This window comes from Salmo salar, chromosome 02 (assembly GCF_965601325.2).
Source record: "Salmo salar chromosome 02, fSalSal1, whole genome shotgun sequence".
Lineage (NCBI taxonomy): Eukaryota > Metazoa > Chordata > Actinopteri > Salmoniformes > Salmonidae > Salmo > Salmo salar.
Window position 1 is genome coordinate 31,206,312 of NC_138292.1, and position 25,051 is coordinate 31,231,362.

The following is a 25,051-nucleotide window of genomic DNA, read 5'->3' on the forward strand; positions in this document are numbered from 1 at the left end:
TAACTCAATAAGGACACTAGGACTGCAAATTGTGTGGATATTCAAGTTGTGACAGACAGAGGACAAACCAGTTGAAATGTTACTCAATGGTGCCATCTAGTGTTTGGAAAAATACCCTGTCTGAGACAGACGAAGATCCAAACCCTCTGGTAACGTATAAGTTTGAACAACAATAATCGGTTATATTTGCTGCATTAATTTGATTGCTTTGTCTACGGATTCATCTGCCTTGCAATTATAAGTGTAGCATTAAAACACTAATTAATTAACTCAATTGTGGGTAGATTGATTAATTCTAAATAAACATGAGATTGCTGCAGCAAACGAGCTCTGCAACAGCGTGGAGACATCTGGGACTGAGAGGAGAAGACATTTTGATTATCTTCAGACACGTGTAGTTGCAAATCTTTTAATTAACATGAGGAGATAGTGAGGTTGTTGAACATCTACAGTAGCTGTCTGTTATGTTTTCTCATATTTGGTCACTTTATCAATGAGAAATGAGGCAGCGGATTTAAAATGCAGTGGTACTAGTGAAGGGGATCGATCTATACTGGGGCATATCCAGCATCACCTTTCAAGATGATTCTTTTTTTGAATGGGGCCTGTATACGCAGATTCAGCTACCAAAAAAGATAATTAAATTAAGATCAAACAAAGCAGATGGTCACATAAATCATCTTTTCACATGTTGGAATGTTGCCCTTATTACAGAACAATGAATCACATGATGTTTTGGAATAGTTTGGCCATTCTGCTCTTGATCAAATAAGACTATCAAGAAATTGGTTGAAATGTAATTGCTTTGAAAATACAACAATTATTATAAAAAAAATAGGGTGGTTAATAAGGTTATATTCAAGCTGAAGAAAACATATCATGTTAGAATATTATGTTTTTTCCCCTTGACTTCTACCTACAGTACAGTGCAGTATCACATGCATCCTTTCTCATGCCACAGAGTAGGCTAACTAAGCATGGTTCAGAACAGGGGTTCAGTGGAGGGGTTTGAACACTGTATCAATACAATCCAAGCCCTGGAATAGAGAGAGCAGTCAGTCAAAAAGCTCTCCTTTCTGAGGCTCTGTCAGCATCTGCACATACAGAAAAGCCTCATCAGAGAGGTACTGCTAAAGTGCATGTAATACTTTAGAGATTTAATGCAGGTTTTAATTGGATAGAGGCCCATTATTTTTCAATACAGAAGGGGCAGTGAGGCACAAAAAGCTCTTGAATATTTTTGCAAATCGTGTTCAACAGCATAATGATTAACCATGGCACTAAATTTGCCTCACAAAATGAAAAGCAAACTTCATGCAAGGCGTAATTTAATTGTTTCCCTTCACATTTTCTGCCTCTCCATTGTTGGAAGCTTAACATTTTTAGAGTCTGCTTAACAGCTGCCTGCCTTGTGATGCTTGAGCTGCAACAATGTGATTGACAAATGTTTTGAAGTACTGTTGTCGCAGTGCGTTTTCACCTCCATACAGTCCCAATTTTTTCCACTTAGTTCTATTGATTACAGATCATCTACAGATAATTGATAGATCATTATGTATGGGGGACTGATCATTTGAAATCTCTCTTTCAGTATCTGAGATTGTGTGTTTCCAAGGGTATGAGTGAAATAAGGAATACTGTTTTAAAATCCAGTTCAGATTTTTTATTACTATATATCAAATAAATGCAATATAATTTCAATATAACCAACACAATATAGAGATTTGTTTACTCTAGTCTAGGTATTACGTTTACTCAGGTTAAGATAATTTGACATAAATAGGATAATCATGTAATTCAAATGTGGAATCATTTTAAACACTTGTTGGTTTGTTTATGGTAGTTTATGATTCTAGGATTATGAAAGAATGAGACAAATTTATATTAGTCCTTTCAATGTCTTTTCAATCTGAAGAGAACACTGCCATCTGGGCAACAATTAGTGGAAATGCAATCTACCAGTCTGGGTCTATGGATGTCTGTGTTTCCTTAACACTTCTGAAACCTTATGGGGCAAAGAACATACAACAAAAGATGAATCAGATTGAGCATGCACGTATGCTTTCCCTGTAATGTGCATTCTTTCAAAACACATTTTTGTAGACATCTGTAAGCATAAAAAAGATGCTAAAGAAGTATAAAAGATAATGCAGTACCAGGAAGAAGCAGGAACTCCCTTTATTAGAGCACACAGAGGTAATGAAGGGGATCAATAGGATTAGGAAATAGTTTAAAGCATTTTCTGTTTTGCCAGAACATTTTAAATTGAAATGGGAAAAGTGTAACTGTTATACCAGTAAATAATAAGTAAGTTTTACAAAGATTGGAAAAATTAAGACATTCTAAGCTAAAACCAAAAACAATCAAATCACTTTGAAGAACAATGGCACTTTTTAATTCATATCACCCTCTGCTCGGTTTAGCATTCCCAGGATATATATCTTTTTTTTTACAGTTACACCTGACCTGTGTAGTACAGGGAACAACAACAAGGCTCAGCGGCAGCTTTCTAAATCCACCCTGAATCGGAACTTTCTTCATGTCGCATCGAGAGTTTCTGTTAGTTACAAGATGCCACTGCTGCCTCATTGGTTTGTCTCCTACTGATTAGGGCTCTCATCTTATGTAAATCCTCTTAAGTCACATGCTATTGTTTATTGCAGTACTGTGAAGGTTAGGTGTTTAAGCCCTGTGCACTGTCTTATCTCCCTACCACATGCATCTTTGTCTCTCCAATGTCTCTGTTTTTTTATTCTATTTTTAATATGCTAATGGTTGAAAAAAGTTGTGGGAACTGAACTGATGTGATGTTCTTGTTGACAACCAATCCACTGCACTGAAATGCTAATCTCTCCCAGTGGCTAACAACAAAAACGGTTCAGGAGACAAAGAGATGTGACGTGTTGAGTGCTCCAGGAATATCGCAATGTTATCTGGAAGTCTGTGGTTTTAGTTTACCTACTGAATGCATCCTCAGAAATACACTTTGGTCAGCTTCTAGTGGGCAGAGAATGGGGCAAAGAGAAAATGTAGCATTTTTAAAGCAAGTTTTCTGTCATTCTAAACATTTTGCAATGGGGTGGAGAGACATTTTTGCCGTTTAAAGCTAATTTCCTGAAATTCTACACCTTTTGCCATGACTTTTGTTAATATGATATCCGAGTGAGAGTAACTAACAATATCAATGTGGTCCCTCTGGAGGTCTGGTTTCCTCCGTGTTTGGTCGGTAATTCAGCCATGATTACTACAAGTTTAGATAGCTGCTGGGTAGACTAATTTAACAATCTAAACAATGTTAGCTGACGTGTTAATTGAGTGACAGTCAATGACTGACATAACAAGAGGAATACTGCTGATGCACAACCAAATTTCCACCTTGTGTATTCTACTATTCTAACTCACAACAGTAAGTTGAGACCCCAGCTGAGTTCCTGGCAGCCGGCATGAGGCCCTAGGCAACCAACTATGTCGCTTAAGCCCAGGGCTGGCTCTGGCTGTAACCTCAGACTAACCTCATGTTCTGGGAATGTTGGAAAGCAAGAAGTCAGCAATCCATTAATCATTTGCCTATTTGTGGAAAGGGCCGACCGCCCAACATAAAATTGGTGGTCCCTGAAGCTTCATGGAAACACACACACTTTAGGCTTACTGCAAGTTAATTTCTTTGTCACTTTCTACCAGACAGTTTTAACTTGCTCATGCTTGCCATCTGTGATCTGGATAAATAGAGTGAAACGTTTTTTTTTTCTGGAAGTAATGTCCTTGGGCCCTGCAATCCTCGTGAAGTTTGCTAAATAGTGTGAAATCTAGGCTATTTCCTGGGAATGTCTTTTTTTCTCTTTCTCTTTTTGTGAGAGGTGTGTCCACTTCTGAAATATTTGTTTGTTGTGTAACCCATATCTAACTGACATAGACCTATGCCCAGCGCTTCTAAAAGAGAAAGAAACAATGTTAAACCAAAGCAGGATTCTTATAAAAGGAGGGAAAATTGTGAACGAGGATTGTTCCATTATCAGCGATGTCTACGTTGAAAACGGAAGAATTAAAGAAGTCGGATTAAACCTCCAAATCCCGGCTGGAGTTACCGTTATAGATGCCACCGATAAACTGGTGATACCAGGTGGTATCGATACCCATACCCACATGGAGTTGGCATTTATGGGCACCAAAGCAGTAGATGATTTCCATATTGGAACTAAGGTGAAAATACTTTTGTGTTGCACGGTGTGTAGGCTATCTCTGGGTTAATCGGGTATGCATGATTTCACTGCATCAGGAAAATTCACAAGTAAAATCTGACAAAAATAATGACAGTGCCTTCAGAAGGTATCCATACCCCTTGACTTATTTCACATTTTGTTGCCTGAATTCTACATTTATTAAATGTATTTATTTCTCTCCCATCCCATCTACACACAAACAACTCATAATGACAAAGTGAAAAGATGTTCACAAATAAATGTATATAAGTATTCACACCCCTGAGTCAATATTTTGACAGAAGAACCTTTGGCAGTGCTTACAGATGTGAGCCTATCTGGGTAAGTCTCAAAGAGCTTTCCACACCTGGATTGTGCAACATTTGCACATCAGTCTTTTCAAAATTCTTCAAGCTCTGTCAAATTAGTTGTTAATCATTGCTAGTTAACCATTTTTAGGTATTGCTATAGATCTTCAAGTAGATTTAAGTCAAAACTGCAACTCAGGAATGTTCACTGACTTCTTGGTAAGCAACTCCAGTGTAGATTTGGCCTTGTGTCTTAAGTTATTGTCATGCTGAAAGGTGAATTCATCTCCCAGTGTCTGGTGGAAATCAGACTGAACCAGGTTTTCCTCTAGGATCTTGCCTGTGCTTAGCTCCATTCAGTTTGTTCTTTATCCTGAAAAACTCCCAGTTCTTAATGATTAGAAGCATACTCATAACATGATGCAGCCACCACTATGCTTGAAAATATGGAGAGTGTTACTCACTAATGTGCTGTATTGGATTTGCTCCAAACATAACACTTTGTATTGAGGACAAAAAGTGAATTGCTTTGCCACAAATTTAGCAGTATTACTTTAGTGCCTTGTTTCAAACAGGATGCATGTTTTGGAATATTTTTATCCAGTATAAGCTTCCTTCTTTTCACTCTGTCAATTAGGTTAGTATTGTAGAGTCACTACAATGTTGTTGATCCATCCTCAGTTTTCTTCTATCTCAGCCTTTAAACTCTGGTGAAATCCCTGAACGGTTTCCTTCCTCTCCGGCGACTGAGTTAGGAAGGACGCTTGTATCTTTCTAGTAACTGGGTGTATTGATACACCATCCAAAGTGTAATTAATAACTTTACCATGCTCAAAATGATATTCAATGTCTGCATTTTTTTTTTACACATCTACTAATAGGTACTCTTCTTTGCAAGGCATTGGAAAACCTCCCTAATCTTTGTGGTTGAATCTGTGTTTGAAATTCAGTATTCGACTGAGGGACCTTACAAATAATTGTGTGGGGTACAGAGATGAGTTAGTCATTAAAAAATCATGTAAAACATTATTATTGCACACAGAGTGAATCCATGCAACTTATTATCTGACTTGTTTAGCACGTTTTTATTCCTGAACTTATTTAGGCTTGCCATAACAAAGGGGTTGAATACTTATTGACTCTATCAGGTTTCAGGTATGACCCAGATGCAGACAGTGTCGAAGAAACATTGTACTTGAAGTACAGAGGCAGGTAAACAACAGGTCAAAGGGAGGCAGAGGTCAATAATCCAGAGAGGGCGCAAAAGGTCCAGGCAAATTTTTAAGCACATTTTTACTCCTGAACTTATTTAGGCTTGGCATAACAAGACATTTCAGCTATTCATTTTTAATTAATATGTAAACATTTCAAAAAACATAATTCCACTTTTACAATATGGGGTATTGTGTGTAGGCCAGTGACAAAAAATCTAAATGTAATCCATTTTAAATTCAGGCTGTAACAACAAAATGTGGGTGTGAATACTTTCTGAAGGCACTGTATGTCTTTTCTGTATTACAGGTGGGCTACATAAAACCCTATTTAATGAAGTTTAAAACATACTGTACCTTTACATAACTAAAAACATGTAGGATATTAAACAAAAAAAGCATTATAAGGTGCAGTAGATGCTGCAGATACTGTATATACAGTTGTACCTGTGGATGTATTTCAAGGCCTACCTTCAAACTCATTTCCTCTTTGCTTGACATCATGGGAAAATCTAAAGAAATCAGCCAAGACCTCAGAAACACCTGAAGGTACCACTTTCATCTGTACAGACAATAGTACGCAAGTATAGACACCAGGGGACCACGCAGCCGTCATATCGCTCAGGAAGAAGACTCATTCTGTCTCCTAGAGATGAACTTACTTTGGTGCGAAAAGTGCAAATCAATCAAAGAACAACAGCAAAGGATCCTGGGGAAGATGCTGGAGGAAACAGGTACAAAAGTATCAATATCCACACTAAAGCGAGTCCTATACTGACATAATCTGAAAGGCCACTCAGCAAGGAAGAAGCCACTGCTCCAAAACCGCCATAAAAAAGCTAGACTACGGTTTGCAACTGCACATGGGAACAAAGATTGTACATTTTGGAAAAATGTCCTCTTGTCACAGTATCCACAGAAAATGGTGCCCCTCCTCGGCCGGGCAGCGCTCGCCGGTCGTCGTCGCCGGTCTACTAGCTGCCGCCGATCTGTGTTTCTGTGTTCATTGTGTTTTGTCTGTCTAGGTCCGCACCTGTTGTCATTTCTGTCATTAGTGGGGGGGTATTTAGTTTGTTCCTTTGGGGTTGTGTGTTGTGCGGGATTGTTTGTTTGTCAGCGGGTTTACGCTGTGGCCGTGTCTTCTCTATCGTTTTTATATTGGAGGATTTATTTTCTCGCCGGGCTGCGCCCCGTGCGTGATTTTCCCTTTGTGGATTACCTGTTTCCCTTTTGGGTATTGTGCACTCCCAGTGCCTTTTGATCACCTAGTGTTTGGGTGTGAATAAACTTCGAGCTACTGGACGATATCTCCTGCATTTGACTCTACTCCTTCCTCCTGCCCTAAGTACCCGTGACACCTCTGGTCTGATAAAACAAAAATAGAACTGTTTGGCCATAATGACCATTGTTATCTTTGGAGGAAAAAGGGGGAGGCTTGCTAGCCAAAGAACAACATCCCAACTGTGAAGCACAGGGGTGGCAGCATCATGTTGTGGGGGTGCTTTGCTGCAGGAAGGACTGGTGCACTTCACAAAATAGATGGCATCATGAGGGAGGACAACTATGTGGCTATATTGAAGCAACATCTCAAGGCATCAGTCAGGAAGTTAAAGCTTGGTCGCAATTGAGTCTTCCAAATGGACAATGACCTCAAGCATACTTCCAAAGTTATAGCAAAATGGCTTAAGGACAACAAAGTCAAGGTATTGGAGTGGCCATCACAAAGTCCTGACCTCAATCCCATAGAAATGTGTGGGCAGAATTGAAAAAGCGTGCGCGAGCAAGGAGGCCTACAAACCTGACTCAGTTACACCAGCTCTGTCAGGAGGAATGGGCCAAAATTCACCGAACTTATTGTGGGAAGCTTGTAGAAGGCTACCCGAAATGTTTGACCCAAGTTAAACAATTTAAAGACAATGCTACCAAATACTAATTGAGTGTATGTAAACTTCTGACCCACTGGGAAGGTGATGAAAGAAATAAAAGCTCAAATAAATCACTCCACTATTATTCTGACATTTCACATTCTTAAAATAAAGTGGTGATCGTAACTGACCTAAAACAGGGAATTTCTACTTGGATTAAATGTCAGGAATTGTGAAAAACTGAGTTTAAATGTATTTGGCGGACCACCCTACTGGATATACCCCATACCACCCCCCTAAACCCTAACCACCTCTCTAAACCCTAAACCTGCTCTTTGTACCCAGGCTGCCCTGGCAGGAGGGACCACCATGATCCTAGACTTTGTGATCCCCCAGAGAGGCACTTCCCTGCTGGAGGCCTATGATAGGTGGAGGGACACGGCTGACGCCAAGGTCTGCTGCGACTACTCCCTCCATGTGGCAGTCACATGGTGGAGCGACAAGGTAGTGCCCCCTGTTATATCTATAATCTATTTTCTATCCTGAAAAAAAGTGCGCATCAGACTCATGCTCATGTGTGACGAGGTACCCTTCCCTGCACCCTCTATTGCTTTACCAAGCGAGAGACCGGGGTTCAGATCCCACGGGTTACATTTGTACAGATTATTACAAAAATTATGAAACATTCCTGTCCCAGACTGAAATGTTTCATTTATTTGTCTTGATCTGTGAATGTTTTGTGAGATTGGGCAGGGCTTAGAACTTTGTTTGTTCTGGCCTGATGCCATCAAATATACAGGGTTTTTATAAAATAGCAGACTTGTTTTAAAAATGAGGGACACTTACTGTAGATTCAATCCAATCAGCGTTATAGCACAGTTGACATTTAAAGGTAATTTCCGTTTGAGACAAAAAATGTGTTTATGGTGAATGCTGCCTCCGCCAATGTGGGAAAATTGCCTTTAAAGGGTGCATATCCGACAAATCCCAGCCTTAATCTTTGCAATATCTACTTTAGTTAAAAACTGGGTGGTTTGAGCCCTGAATGCTGATTGGCTGACAGCTGTGGTATATCAGACTATATACCACGGGTATTACAAAACATTTATTTTTACTGCTCTAATTACGTTGGTAACCAGTTCATAATAGCAATAAGGCACCTCGGGGTTTGTGATATATGGCCAATATACCACGGCTAAGGGCTGTATCCAGGCACTTCACGTTGCATCGTGCGTAAGAACAGCCCTTAGCCGTGTTATATTGGCTTTATACCACACCTCCTCGGGCCTTATTGCTTAAATAACATCCCAACAGGAAATAGCATGTGGTAATAGACTCCATGGAGACCTGGGACGGACAGTATGTCAATACATGGTTTTTACAGAAATGTTAACAGTCTTATCTCTCAGCATTTAAAATAAAAGCAAGCTGAACTAATTAGCTTTTTGCTAAACCCATTCTAGGTCAAAAAGGAAATGGAGACTTTGGCCAAAGAGAAAGGTGTCAACTCCTTCAAGATGTTCATGGCATACAAGGATGTGTTCATGCTTCAAGACCATGAGCTGTATGCTGCGTTTTCCCAATGCAAAGAGATTGGAGCTATAGCCCAGGTGCACGCAGAGAATGGAGACCTTATTGCAGAGGTATTCCCAAACATTTCTGACCACAACACAGTCAATATGGCTCAAACATGGGGTTTGTTCAGTTTACTTCAACGTTTGCGGCGTTGTGTGACGGTTTGTATCGAACGACACATTGCCTCCAAACGGTACACACCATTCATCAACAACATTTGAGGTAAGTTTGCTCCCTTTTAGTAGGTGTGGTGAGGTGTGCCCTGATCAATTTAAGTGTGACCATTTGAAATTGTAAAAATCGTGCAGCAAACCATACGGTAATTGCCATCTGGGTCACCATAATTACAATATTCTTCTACTGGTCGTTAAGTACATTAACGCTTTTGTTGAATTTAACGTTGCACACTGTTCTGTCGCACCCGAGAAAAGACTATGGGTGTGTTAAAAAGAAACCATGGAACCTTGTGGGTAACAATGTACCGATACAATATCCCATGAACCAGGACAGAACAAAGGTTAATTTAACAACTGCTGGTGAGAAATTACCTAACTAAATTACCAGACTAAGCAAATACATAATTTTTAAAGGGACAGTCACGAGTTCCTATTAACTGTCCACTCAGTGTGTAAGTATTCCAGAGGTCATTGGTTTAGGTTAATATTTAATCCTGATGTAGCCTAATAGAAGACTAGACTAAAAAGGTACAAGCCATGCAAAATGAACCCTGTCCAAGCCACGCAAAACTAACCCTGTCCAAGCCACGCAAAACTAACCCTATGCAAGCCACGCAAAACTAACTCTGTAAAAGCCACGTAAAACTAACCCAATCCAAGCCATGTAAAACTAACCCGATCCAAGCCATGTAAAAGTAACCCTATTCTAGCCATGTAAAACTAACCCTATTCGTAAATGGAAGAAACACAAAAGAACTGTCAATATCCCTCGGCCTGGGGCTCCATGCAAGATCTCACCTCGTGGAGTTGCAATGATCATGAGAACGGTGAGGAATCAGCCCAGAACTACATGGGAGGATTTTGTCAATGATCTCAAGGCAGCTGGGACCATAGTCACCAAGAAAACAATTGGTAGCACACTACGCCGTGAAGGACTGAAATCCTGCAGCGCCCGCAAGGTCCCCCTGCTCAAAAATACATATACATGCTCGTCTGAAGTTTGCCAATGAACATCTGAATGATTCAGAGGACAACTGGTGAAAGTGTTGTGGTCAGATCAGACCAAAATGGAGCTCTTTGGCATCAACTCAACTCGCCGTGTTTGGAGGAGGAGGAATGCTGCCTATGACCCCAAGAACACCATCTCCACCATCAAACATGGAGGTGGAAACATTATGTTTTGGGGGTGTTTTTCTGCTAAGGGGACAGGACAACTTCACCGCATCAAAGGGACGATAGACGGGGCCATGTACCGTCAAATCTTGGGTGAGAACCTTCTTCCCTCAGCCAGGGCATTGAAAATGGGTCGTGGATGGGTATTCCAGCATGACAATGACCCATAACACACGGCCTTGGCAACAAAGGAGTGACTCAAGAAGAAGCACATTAAGGTCCTGGAGTGGCCTAGCCCGTCTCCAGATCTTAATCCCATAGAAAATCTGTAGAGGGAGCTGAAGGTTCGAGTTGCCAAACGTCAGCCTCGACACTTTAATGACTTGGAGAAGATCTGCAAAGAGGAGTGGGACAAAATCCCTCCTGAGATGTGTGCAAACCTGGTGGCCAACTACAAGAAACGTCGGACCTCTGTGATTACCAACAAGGGTTTTGCAACCAAGTACAAAGTCATGTTTTGCAGAGGGCTCAAATACGTATTTCCCTCATTAAAATGCAAATCATTTTATAACATTTTTGACATGCGTTTTTCTGGATTCTTTTGTTGTTATTCTGTCTCTCACTGTTCAAATAAACCTATCATTAAAATTATAGACTGATCATTTCTTTGTAAGTGGGCAAAAGTACAAAATCAGCAGGGGATCAAATACCTTTTTCCCCCACTGTAAAACTAACCAGATTCAAGCCATGCAAAACTAACCCGATCCAAGCCATGTAAAACTAACCCTACCCAAGCCATGTAAAACTAAACCGATCCAAGCAACGCAAAACTAACCCGATCCAAGCCACGCGAAACTAACCCGATCCAAGCCACGCTAAACTAACCCGATCCAAGCCAAACAAAACTAACCCGATCCAAGCCACGCAAAACTAACCCTATCCAAGCCACGCAAAACTAACCCTATCCAAGCCACGCAAAACTAACCCTATCCAAGCCACGGAAAACTAACCCTATCCAAGCCACGCAAAACTAACCCTATCCAAGCCACGCAAAACTAACCCTACCCAAGCCACGCAAAACCAACCCTATCCAAGCCACGCAAAACTAACCCTATCCAAGCCACGCAAAACTAACCCCATCCAAGCCGTGTAAAACTAACAACATGCCAGTCACGCAAAACTAACCCCATCCAAGCCACGTAAAACTAACCCTATCCAAGCCACGTAAAACCAACGCTATCCAAGCCATGTCAAACCAACCCGATCCAAGCCATGTCAAACCAACCCGATCCAAGCCATGTTAAACCAACCCGATCCAAGCCATGCAAGCCATGTTAAACCAACCCGATCCAAGCCATGCAAAACTAACACTGTCCAAATCCCATGTAAAACTACCCCTATCCAAGCCACATAAAACGAAATCTGTAAAAGCCAAGGAAAACTAACCCTATACAAGCCATGTAAAACTAACCCTATCCAAGCCACGTAAAACTAACCCTATCCAAGCCACGTAAAACTAACCCTATCCAAGCCACGTAAAACTAACCCCATCCAAGCCACGTCAAACCAAACCTATCCAAGCCATGTAAAACTACCCCTATCCAAGTCACGTAAAACTAACTCTGTAAAAGCCACGTAAAACTAACCCTATACAAGCCATGTAAAACTAACCCTATCCACGTCACGCAAAACTAACCCTATCCACGCCACGCAAAACAAACCCTATCCACGCCTTGCAAAACTAACCACATGCAAGCCACGTAAAACTAACTCTGTCCAAAGCCCAAGAAAAACTAACCCTATCCAAGCAATGTGAAACTAACCCTGTCCATGCCATATAAGACGAACCATATGAGACCCATGCAAAACTAACCCTATCCACGCCACGCAAAACTAACCCTATCCACGCCACGCAAAACTAACCCTATCCAAGCTACGCAAAACTAAACCTATCCACGCCACGCAAAACTAAACCTATCCACGCCACGCAAAACTAGACCTATCCACGCCACGTAAAACTAACCCTATCCACCCCACGCAAAACTAACCCTATCCACGCCACGCAAACAAACCCTATCCACCCCACGCAAAACTAACCATATCCACGCCACGCAAAACTAACCCTATCCACGCCACGCAAAACTAACCCTATCCACGCCACGCAAAACTAACCCTATCCACGCCACGCAAAACTAACCCTATCCAAGCCACGTAAAACTAACCCTATCCAAGCCACGCAAAACGAACCCTATCAAAGCGACGCAAAACGAACCCTATCCAAGCCACGCAAAACTAACCCCATCCAAGCCGTGTAAAACTAACAACATGCCAGCCACGCAAAACGAACCCCATCCAAGCCACATAAAACTAACCCCATCCAAGCCACATAAAACTAACCCTATCCAAGCCACGTAAAACCAACGCTATCCAAGCCATGTCAAACCAACCCTATCGAAGCCATGTCAAACCAACCCGATCCAAGCCATGTTAAACCAACCCGATCCAAGCCATGCAAAACTAACACTGTCCAAAACCCATGTAAAACTACCCCTATCCAAGCCACGTAAAACGAAATCTGTAAAAGCCACGGAAAACTAATCCTATACAAGCCATGTAAAACTAACCCTATCCAAGTTACGTCAAACCAACCCTATCCAAGCCATGTAAAACTACGCCTATCCAAGCCACGTAAAACTAACTCTGTAAAAGCCACGTAAAACTAACCCTATCCACGCCACTCAAAACTAAACCTATCCACGCCACGCAAAACTAAACCTATCCAAGCCACGCAAAACTAAACCTATCCACGCCACGTAAAACTAACCCTATCCACGCCACGCAAAACTAACCCTATCCACCCCACGCAAAACTAACCCTATCCACGCCACGCAAAACAAACCCTATCCACCCCACGCAAAACTAACCCTATCCACGCCACGCAAAACTAACCCTATCCAAGTTACGTCAAACCAACCCTATCCAAGCCATGTAAAACTACGCCTATCCAAGCCACGTAAAACTAACTCTGTAAAAGCCACGTAAAACTAACCCTATCCACGCCACTCAAAACTAAACCTATCCACGCCACGCAAAACTAAACCTATCCAAGCCACGCAAAACTAAACCTATCCACGCCACGTAAAACTAACCCTATCCACGCCACGCAAAACTAACCCTATCCACCCCACGCAAAACTAACCCTATCCACGCCACGCAAAACAAACCCTATCCACCCCACGCAAAACTAACCCTATCCACGCCACGCAAAACTAACCCTATCCACGCCACGCAAAACTAACCCTATCCACGCCACGCAAAACTAACCCTATCCACACCACGCAAAACGAACCCTATCCAAGCCACTCAAAACTAACCCTATCCACGCAAAACTAGCCCTATCCAAGCCATGTAAAACTAACCCGATCCAAGCCATGTAAAACTAACCACATGCATGCCATGTAAAACTAACCACATGCATGCCATGTAAAACTAACTCTGTCCAAAGCCCATGTAAAACTAACCCTATCCAAGCCATGTAAAACTAACCTCATCCAAGCCATGTAAAACTAACGCTAACCAAGCCATGTAAAACTAACCACATGCAAGCCATGCAAAGCTAACCCGACCCAAGCCATGTAAAACTAACTCTGTCCAAACCCATGAAAAACTAACCCTATCCAAGCCATGTAAAACTAACCCTATCCAAGCAATGTAAAACTAACCCTATCCATGCCATATAAGACGAACCATATGAGACCCATGCAAAACTAACCCTATCCACGGCATGCAAAACTAACCCTATCCACGCCATGCAAAACTAACCCTATCCATGCCATGCAAAACTAACCCTATCCACGCCATGCAAAACTAACCCTATCCACGCCATGCAAAACTAACCCTATCCACGCCATGCAAAACTAACCCTATCCACGCCACGCAAAACTAACCCTATCCACGCCACGCAAAACTAACCCTATCCAAGCTACGCAAAACTAAACCTATCCACGCCACGCAAAACTAAACCCATCCACGCCACGCAAAACTAAACCTATCCACGCCACGTAAAACTAACCCTATCCACCCCACGCAAAACTAACCCTATCCACGCCACGCAAACAAACCCTATCCACCCCACGCAAAACTAACCATATCCACGCCACGCAAAACTAACCCTATCCACGCCACGCAAAACTAACCCTATCCACGCCACGCAAAACTAACCCTATCCACGCCACGCAAAACTAACCCTATCCAAGCCACGTAAAACTAACCCTATCCAAGCCACGCAAAACGAACCCTATCCAAGCGACGCAAAACGAACCCTATCCAAGCCACGCAAAACTAACCCTATCCAAGCCACGCAAAACTAACCCCATCCAAGCCGTGTAAAACTAACAACATGCCAGCCACGCAAAACTAACCCCATCCACGCCACGCAAAACGAACCCTATCCAAGCCACTCAAAACTAACCCTATCCACGCAAAACTAGCCCTATCCAAGCCATGTAAAACTAACCCGATCCAAGCCATGTAAAACTAACCACATGCATGCCATGTAAAACTAACCACATGCATGCCATGTAAAACTAACTCTGTCCAAAGCCCATGTAAAACTAACCCTATCCAAGCCATGTAAAACTAACCTCATCCAAGCCATGTAAAACTAACGCTAACCAAGCCATGTAAAACTAACCACATGCAAGCCATGCAAAGCTAACCCGACCCAAGCCATGTAAAACTAACTCTGTCCAAACCCATGAAAAACTAACCCTATCCAAGCCATGTAAAACTAACCCTATCCAAGCCATGTAAAACTAACCCTATCCAAGCAATGTAAAACTAACCCTATCCATGCCATATAAGACGAACCATATGAGACCCATGCAAAACTAACCCTATCCACGGCATGCAAAACTAACCCTATCCACGCCATGCAAAACTAACCCTATCCACGCCATGCAAAACTAACCCTATCCACGCCATGCAAAACTAACCCTATCCACGCCATGCAAAACTAACCCTATCCACGCCATGCAAAACTAACCCTATCCACGCCATGCAAAACTAACCCTATCCACGCCACGCAAAACTAACCCTATCCACGCCACGCAAAACTAACCCTATCCAAGCTACGCAAAACTAAACCTATCCACGCCACGCAAAACTAAACCCATCCACGCCACGCAAAACTAAACCTATCCACGCCACGTAAAACTAACCCTATCCACCCCACGCAAAACTAACCCTATCCACGCCACGCAAACAAACCCTATCCACCCCACGCAAAACTAACCATATCCACGCCACGCAAAACTAACCCTATCCACGCCACGCAAAACTAACCCTATCCACGCCACGCAAAACTAACCCTATCCACGCCACGCAAAACTAACCCTATCCAAGCCACGTAAAACTAACCCTATCCAAGCCACGCAAAACGAACCCTATCCAAGCGACGCAAAACGAACCCTATCCAAGCCACGCAAAACTAACCCTATCCAAGCCACGCAAAACTAACCCCATCCAAGCCGTGTAAAACTAACAACATGCCAGCCACGCAAAACTAACCCCATCCACGCCACGCAAAACGAACCCTATCCAAGCCACTCAAAACTAACCCTATCCACGCAAAACTAGCCCTATCCAAGCCATGTAAAACTAACCCGATCCAAGCCATGTAAAACTAACCACATGCATGCCATGTAAAACTAACCACATGCATGCCATGTAAAACTAACTCTGTCCAAAGCCCATGTAAAACTAACCCTATCCAAGCCATGTAAAACTAACCTCATCCAAGCCATGTAAAACTAACGCTAACCAAGCCATGTAAAACTAACCACATGCAAGCCATGCAAAGCTAACCCGACCCAAGCCATGTAAAACTAACTCTGTCCAAACCCATGAAAAACTAACCCTATCCAAGCCATGTAAAACTAACCCTATCCAACCCATGTAAAACTAACCCTATCCAAGCCATGTAAAACTAACCCTATCCAAGCCATATAAAACAAACCATATGAGACCCATGCAAAACTAAACCTATCCAAGCCATGTAAAACTAAACCTATCCAAGCCATGTAAAACTAAACCTATCCAAGCCATGTAAAACTAACCCCATCCAAGCCATGTAAAACTAACCCCATCCAAGCCATGTAAAACTAACACTAACCAAGCCATGTAAAACTACCCACATGCAAGCCATGCAAAGCTAACCTGGTCCAAGCCATGTAAAACTAACTCTGTCCAAACCCATGTAAAACTAACACTATCCAAGCCATGTAAAACGAACCATATGAGACCCATGCAAAACAAACCCTATCCAAGCCATGTAAAACTAACCATGTTCAAGCCATGTAAAACTAACCCCGTTCAAGCCATGTACAACTAACCCCGTTCAAGCCATGTACAACTAACCACATGCAAGCCATGTGAAACTACCCACATGCAAGCCATGCAAAACACTAACCACATGCAAGCCATGCAAAACTAACCCTATCCAAGCCATGTAAAACTAACCCTATCCAAGCCATGTAAAACTAACCCTATCCAAGCCATGCAAAACACTAACCACATGCAAGCCATGCAAAACTAACCCTATCCAAGCCATGTAAAACTAACCCTATCAAAGCCATGTAAAACTAACCCTATCCAAGCCATGTAAAACTAACCCTATCCAAGCCATGTAAAACTAACCCTCTCCAAGCCATGTAAAACTAACCCTATCCAAGTCATATAAAACTAACCCTATCCTAGCCATGTAAAACTATACCTATCCAAGCCATGTAAAACTAACCCTATCCAAGCCATGTAAAACTAATCCCATGCAAGCCATGCCAAGCTAACCCGATCCAAGCCATGTAAAACTAACCCTATCCAAGCCATGTAAAACTAACCTTATGCAAGCCATGTAAAACTAACCCTATCCAAGCCATGTAAAACTAACCCTATCCAAGCCATGTAAAACAAACCATATGAGACCCATGCAAAGCTTACGCGATCCAAGCCATGTAAAACTAACCCTATCCAAGCCATGTAAAACTAACCCTATCCAAGCCATGTAAAACTAACCCTATCCAAGCCATATAAAACTAACACTATCCAAGCCATATAAAACTAACCCTATCCAAGCCATATAAAACTAACCCTATCCAAGTCATATAAAACAAACAGTATGAGACCCATGCAAAACTAAACCTATCCAAGCCATGTAAAACTAAACCTATCCAACCAATGTAAAACTAAACCTATCAAATCCATGTAAAACTAAACGTATCCAAGCCATGTAAAACTAAACCTATCCAAGCCATGTAAAACTAAACCTATCCAAGCCATGTAAAACTAAACCTATCCAAGCCATGTAAAACTAAACCTATTCAAGCTATGCAAAACGAACCCTATCCAAGCGATGCAAAAGTAACCCCATCCAAGCCATGTAAAACTAACCCCATCCAAGCCATGTAAAACTAACCCCATGCAAGCCTTGCAAAGCTAATCCGATCAAAGCCATGTAAAACTAACTCTGTCCAAAGCCCATGAAAAACTAACCCTATCAACGCCATGCAAAACTAACCCTATCAACGCCATGGAAAACTAACCCTGTCCACGCCATGCAATACTAACCCTGTCCACGCCATGCAAAACTAACCCTGTCCAAGCCATGCAAAGCTAACTCCGTCCGAGCCATGCAAAACTATACCTATCCAAGCCATGTAAAACTAACCCTATCCAAGCCATGTAAAACTAATCCCATGCAAGCCATGCAAAGCTAACCCGATCCAAGCCATGTAAAACTAACCCTATCCAAGCCATGTAAAACTAACCTTATGCAAGCCATGTAAAACTAACCCTATCCAAGCCATGTAAAACTAACCCTATCCAAGCCATGTAAAACAAACCATATGAGACCCATGCAAAGCTTACGCGATCCAAGCCATGTAAAACTAACCCTATCCAAGCCATGTAAAACTAACCCTATCCAAGCCATGTAAAACTAACCCTATCCAAGCCATATAAAACTAACACTATCCAAGCCATATAAAACTAACCCTATCCAAGCCATATAAAACTAACCCTATCCAAGTCATATAAAACAAACCATATGAGACCCATGCAAAACTAAACCTATCCAAGCCATGTAAAACTAAACCTATCCAACCAATGTAAAACTAAACCTATCAAATCCATGTAAAACTAAACGTATCCAAGCCATGTAAAACTAAACCTATCCAAGCCATGTAAAACTAAACCTATCCAAGCCATGTAAAACTAAACCTATCCAAGCCATGTAAAACTAAACCTATTCAAGCTATGCAAAACGAACCCTATCCAAGCGATGCAAAAGTAACCCCATCCAAGCCATGTAAAACTAACCCCATCCAAGCCATGTAAAACTAACCCCATGCAAGCCTTGCAAAGCTAATCTGATCAAAGCCATGTAAAACTAACTCTGTCCAAAGCCCATGAAAAACTAACCCTATCAACGCCATGCAAAACTAACCCTATCAACGCCATGGAAAACTAACCCTGTCCACGCCATGCAATACTAACCCTGTCCACGCCATGCAAAACTAACCCTGTCCAAGCCATGCAAAGCTAACTCCGTCCGAGCCATGCAAAACTAACCCCGTCCGAGCCATGCAAAACTAACCCTATCCACGCCGTGCAAAACTAACCCTATCCAAGCCGTGCAAAACTAACCCTATCCAAGCCGTGCAAAACTAACCCTATCCAAGCCGTGTAAAACTAACCCTATCCAAGCGGTGCACAGCAAACCCTATACAAGCCATTTAAAACTAATTATGTCCAAGCTATGTAAAACTAACCCTACCAAAGCCACGTAAAACGAACCCTATCCAAGCCACGTAAAACTAACCCTATCCAAGCCACGCAAAACTAACCCTATCCAAGCCAACGCAAAACTAACCCTATCCTACCTAGCCTTTAAAACTAACCCTATCCTACCTAGCCTTTCAAACTAACTAACCCTGTCCAAGCCATGTAAAACTAACCCTATCCAAGCCATGCAAAACTAACCCTGTCAATGCCATGCAAAACTAACCCTGTCAATTCCATGCAAAACTAACCCCGTCCAAGCCATGCAAAACTAACCCCGTCCGAGCCATGCAAAACTAACCCCGTCCAAGCCATGCAAAACTAACCCCGTCCGAGCCATGCAAAACTAACCCTATCCACGCCGTGCAAAACTAACCCTATCCAAGCCGTGCAAAACTAACCCTATCCAAGCCGTGCAAAACTAACCCTATCCAAGCCGTGTAAAACTAACCCTATCCAAGCGGTGCACAGCAAACCCTGTACACGCCATGCACAGCTAACACTATACAAGCCATTTAAAACTAATTCTGTCCAAGCTATGTAAAACTAACCCTACCAAAGCCACGTAAAACTAACCCTATCCAAGCCACGTAAAACTAACCCTATCCAAGCCACGCAAAACTAACCCTATCCTACCTAGCCTTTCAAACTAACCCTATCCTACCTAGCCTTTAAAACTAACCCTATGCAAGCCATGCAAAACGAACCCTGTCCAAACCATGTAAAACAAACCCTGTCCAAGCCATGTAAAACTAACCCTATCCCAGCCATGTAAAACTAACCCTTTCCAAGCCATGTAAAACTAACCCTATCCCAGCCATGTAAAACTAACCCTATCCAAACCACAGAAAACTAACCCTATCCAAGCCACGCAAAACTAACCCTATCCAAGCCACGCAAAACTAACCCTATCCAAGCCACGCAAAACTAACCCTATCCTACCTAGCCTTTCAAACTAACTAACCCTGTCCAAGCCATGTAAAACTAACCCTATCCAAGCCATGCAAAACTAACCCTGTCAATGCCATGCAAAACTAACCCTGTCAATTCCATGCAAAACTAACCCCGTCCAAGCCATGCAAAACTAACCCCGTCCAAGCCATGCAAAACTAACCCCGTCCAAGCCATGCAAAACTAACCCCGTCCGAGCCATGCGAAACTAACCCCGTCCGAGCCATGCAAAACTAACCCTATCCACGCCGTGCAAAACTAACCCTATCCAAGCCGTGCAAAACTAACCCTATCCAAGCCGTGCAAAACTAACCCTATCCAAGCCGTGCAAAACTAACCCTATCCAAGCCGTGTAAAACTAACCCTATCCAAGCGGTGCACAGCAAACCCTATACACGCCATGCACAGCTAACACTATACAAGCCATTTAAAACGAATTCTGTCCAAGCTATGTAAAACTAACCCTACCAAAGCCACGTAAAACTAACCCTATCCAAGCCACGTAAAACTAACCCTATCCAAGCCATGCAAAACTAACCCTATCCAAGCCACGCAAAACTAACCCTATCCTACCTAGCCTTTAAAACTAACCCTATCCTACCTAGCCTTTAAAACTAACCCTATGCAAGACATGAAAAACGAACCCTGTCCAAACCATGTAAAACAAACCCTGTCCAAACCATGTAAAACTAACCCTATCACAGCCATGTAAAACTAACCCTTTCCAAGCCATGTAAAACTAACCCTATCCCAGCCATGTAAAACTAACCCTATCCAAGCCACGCAAAACTAACCCTATCCAAGCCACGCAAAACTAACCCTATCCTACCTAGCCTTTAAAACTAACCCTATCCTACCTAGCCTTTCAAACTAACTAACCCTGTCCAAGCCATGTAAAACTAACCCTATCCAAGCCATGCAAAACTAACCCTGTCAATGCCATGCAAAACTAACCCTGTCAATTCCATGCAAAACTAACCCCGTCCAAGCCATGCAAAACTAACCCCGTCCAAGCCATGCAAAACTAACCCCGTCCAAGCCATGCAAAACTAACCCCGTCCGAGCCATGCAAAACTAACCCTATCCACGCCGTGCAAAACGAACCCTATCCAAGCCGTGCAAAACTAACCCTATCCAAGCCGTGCAAAACTAACCCTATCCAAGCGGTGCACAGCAAACCCTGTACACGCCATGCACAGCTAACACTATACAAGCCATTTAAAACTAATTCTGTCCAAGCTATGTAAAACTAACCCTATCTAAGCCACGTAAAACTAACCCTATCCAAGCCATGTAAAACTAACCCTATCCAAGTCATATAAAACTAACCCTATCCTAGCCATGTAAAACTATACCTATCCAAGCCATGTAAAACTAACCCTATCCAAGCCATGTAAAACTAATCCCATGCAAGCCATGCAAAGCTAACCCGATCCAAGCCATGTAAAACTAACCCTATCCAAGCCATGTAAAACTAACCTTATGCAAGCCATGTAAAACTAACCCTATCCAAGCCATGTAAAACTAACCCTATCCAAGCCATGTAAAACAAACCATATGAGACCCATGCAAAGCTTACGCGATCCAAGCCATGTAAAACTAACCCTATCCAAGCCATGTAAAACTAACCCTATCCAAGCCATGTAAAACTAACCCTATCCAAGCCATATAAAACTAACACTATCCAAGCCATATAAAACTAACCCTATCCAAGCCATATAAAACTAACCCTATCCAAGTCATATAAAACAAACCATATGAGACCCATGCAAAACTAAACCTATCCAAGCCATGTAAAACTAAACCTATCCAACCAATGTAAAACTAAACCTATCAAATCCATGTAAAACTAAACGTATCCAAGCCATATAAAACTAAACCTATCCAAGCCATGTAAAACTAAACCTATCCAAGCCATGTAAAACTAAACCTATCCAAGCCATGTAAAACTAAACCTATTCAAGCTATGCAAAACGAACCCTATCCAAGCGATGCAAAAGTAACCCTATACAAGCGATGCAAAACTAACCCCATCCAAGCCATGTAAAACTAACCCCATCCAAGCCATGTAAAACTAACCCCCTGCAAGCCTTGCAAAGCTAATCCGATCAAAGCCATGTAAAACTAACTCTGTCCAAAGCCCATGAAAAACTAACCCTATCAACGCCATGCAAAACTAACCCTATCAACGCCATGGAAAACTAACCCTGTCCACGCCATGCAATACTAACCCTGTCCACGCCATGCAAAACTAACCCTGTCCGAGCCATGCAAAGCTAACTCCGTCCGAGCCATGCAAAACTAACCCCGTCTGAGCCATGCAAAACTAACCCTATCCACGCCGTGCAAAACTAACCCTATCCAAGCCGTGCAAAACTAACCCTATCCAAGCCGTGCAAAACTAACCCTATCCAAGCCGTGTAAAACTAACCCTATCCAAGCGGTGCACAGCAAACCCTATACAAGCCATTTAAAACTAATTATGTCCAAGCTATGTAAAACTAACCCTACCAAAGCCACGTAAAACGAACCCTATCCAAGCCACGTAAAACTAACCCTATCCAAGCCACGCAAAACTAACCCTATCCAAGCCACGCAAAACTAACCCTATCCTACCTAGCCTTTAAAACTAACCCTATCCTACCTAGCCTTTCAAACTAACTAACCCTGTCCAAGCCATGTAAAACTAACCCTATCCAAGCCATGCAAAACTAACCCTGTCAATGCCATGCAAAACTAACCCTGTCAATTCCATGCAAAACTAACCCCGTCCAAGCCATGCAAAACTAACCCCGTCCGAGCCATGCAAAACTAACCCCGTCCGAGCCATGCAAAACTAACCCTATCCACGCCATGCAAAACTAACCCTATCCAAGCCGTGCAAAACTAACCCTATCCAAGCCGTGCAAAACTAACCCTATCCAAGCCGTGTAAAACTAACCCTATTCAAGCGGTGCACAGCAAACCCTGTACACGCCATGCACAGCTAACACTATACAAGCCATTTAAAACTAATTCTGTCCAAGCTATGTAAAACTAACCCTACCAAAGCCACGTAAAACTAACCCTATCCAAGCCACGTAAAACTAACCCTATCCAAGCCACGCAAAACTAACCCTATCCAAGCCACGCAAAACTAACCCTATCCTACCTAGCCTTTCAAACTAACCCTATCCTACCTAGCCTTTAAAACTAACCCTATGCAAGCCATGCAAAACGAACCCTGTCCAAACCATGTAAAACTAACCCTATCCCAGCCATGTAAAACTAACCCTTTCCAAGCCATGTAAAACTAACCCTATCCCAGCCATGTAAAACTAACCCTATCCAAACCACAGAAAACTAACCCTATCCAAGCCACGCAAAACTAACCCTATCCAAGCCACGCAAAACTAACCCTATCCAAGCCACGCAAAACTAACCCTATCCTACCTAGCCTTTCAAACTAACTAACCCTGTCCAAGCCATGTAAAACTAACCCTATCCAAGCCATGCAAAACTAACCCTGTCAATGCCATGCAAAACTAACCCTGTCAATTCCATGCAAAACTAACCCCGTCCAAGCCATGCAAAACTAACCCCGTCCGAGCCATGCAAAACTAACCCCGTCCGAGCCATGCAAAACTAACCCTATCCACGCCATGCAAAACTAACCCTATCCAAGCCGTGCAAAACTAACCCTATCCAAGCCGTGCAAAACTAACCCTATCCAAGCCGTGTAAAACTAACCCTATTCAAGCGGTGCACAGCAAACCCTGTACACGCCATGCACAGCTAACACTATACAAGCCATTTAAAACTAATTCTGTCCAAGCTATGTAAAACTAACCCTACCAAAGCCACGTAAAACTAACCCTATCCAAGCCACGTAAAACTAACCCTATCCAAGCCACGCAAAACTAACCCTATCCAAGCCACGCAAAACTAACCCTATCCTACCTAGCCTTTCAAACTAACCCTATCCTACCTAGCCTTTAAAACTAACCCTATGCAAGCCATGCAAAACGAACCCTGTCCAAACCATGTAAAACTAACCCTATCCCAGCCATGTAAAACTAACCCTTTCCAAGCCATGTAAAACTAACCCTATCCCAGCCATGTAAAACTAACCCTATCCAAACCACAGAAAACTAACCCTATCCAAGCCACGCAAAACTAACCCTATCCAAGCCACGCAAAACTAACCCTATCCAAGCCACGCAAAACTAACCCTATCCTACCTAGCCTTTCAAACTAACTAACCCTGTCCAAGCCATGTAAAACTAACCCTATCCAAGCCATGCAAAACTAACCCTGTCAATGCCATGCAAAACTAACCCTGTCAATTCCATGCAAAACTAACCCCGTCCAAGCCATGCAAAACTAACCCCGTCCAAGCCATGCAAAACTAACCCCGTCCAAGCCATGCAAAACTAACCCCGTCCGAGCCATGCAAAACTAACCCCGTCCGAGCCATGCAAAACTAACCCTATCCACGCCGTGCAAAACTAACCCTATCCAAGCCGTGCAAAACTAACCCTATCCAAGCCGTGCAAAACTAACCCTATCCAAGCCGTGTAAAACTAACCCTATCCAAGCGGTGCACAGCAAACCCTATACACGCCATGCACAGCTAACACTATACAAGCCATTTAAAACGAATTCTGTCCAAGCCACGCAAAACTAACCCTATCCAAGCCACGCAAAACTAACCCTATCCTACCTAGCCTTTCAAACTAACCCTATCCTACCTAGCCTTTAAAACTAACCCTATGCAAGCCATGTAAAACGAACCCTGTCCAAGCCATGTAAAACTAACCCTGTCCAAGCCATGTAAAA

The 25,051-nt window shown here is 42.6% G+C and overlaps 1 protein-coding gene across 2 annotated transcripts in view; it reads left to right on the forward strand.

Moving 5' to 3' along the window:
- The first annotated feature begins 3,603 nt into the window (after positions 1-3,603).
- Positions 3,604-25,051, forward strand: part of dpys (dihydropyrimidinase) — a 48,686-nt gene continuing 27,238 nt past the window's right edge. The window contains exons 1-3 of one of the 2 annotated variants that reach the window (XM_014158408.3): positions 3,604-4,200; positions 7,929-8,087; positions 9,047-9,226. In XM_014158408.3, coding sequence (XP_014013883.1) covers positions 3,949-4,200; positions 7,929-8,087; positions 9,047-9,226 — 591 coding nt within the window. In that variant the 5' untranslated portion in view covers positions 3,604-3,948. 2 annotated transcript variants of the gene reach the window in all.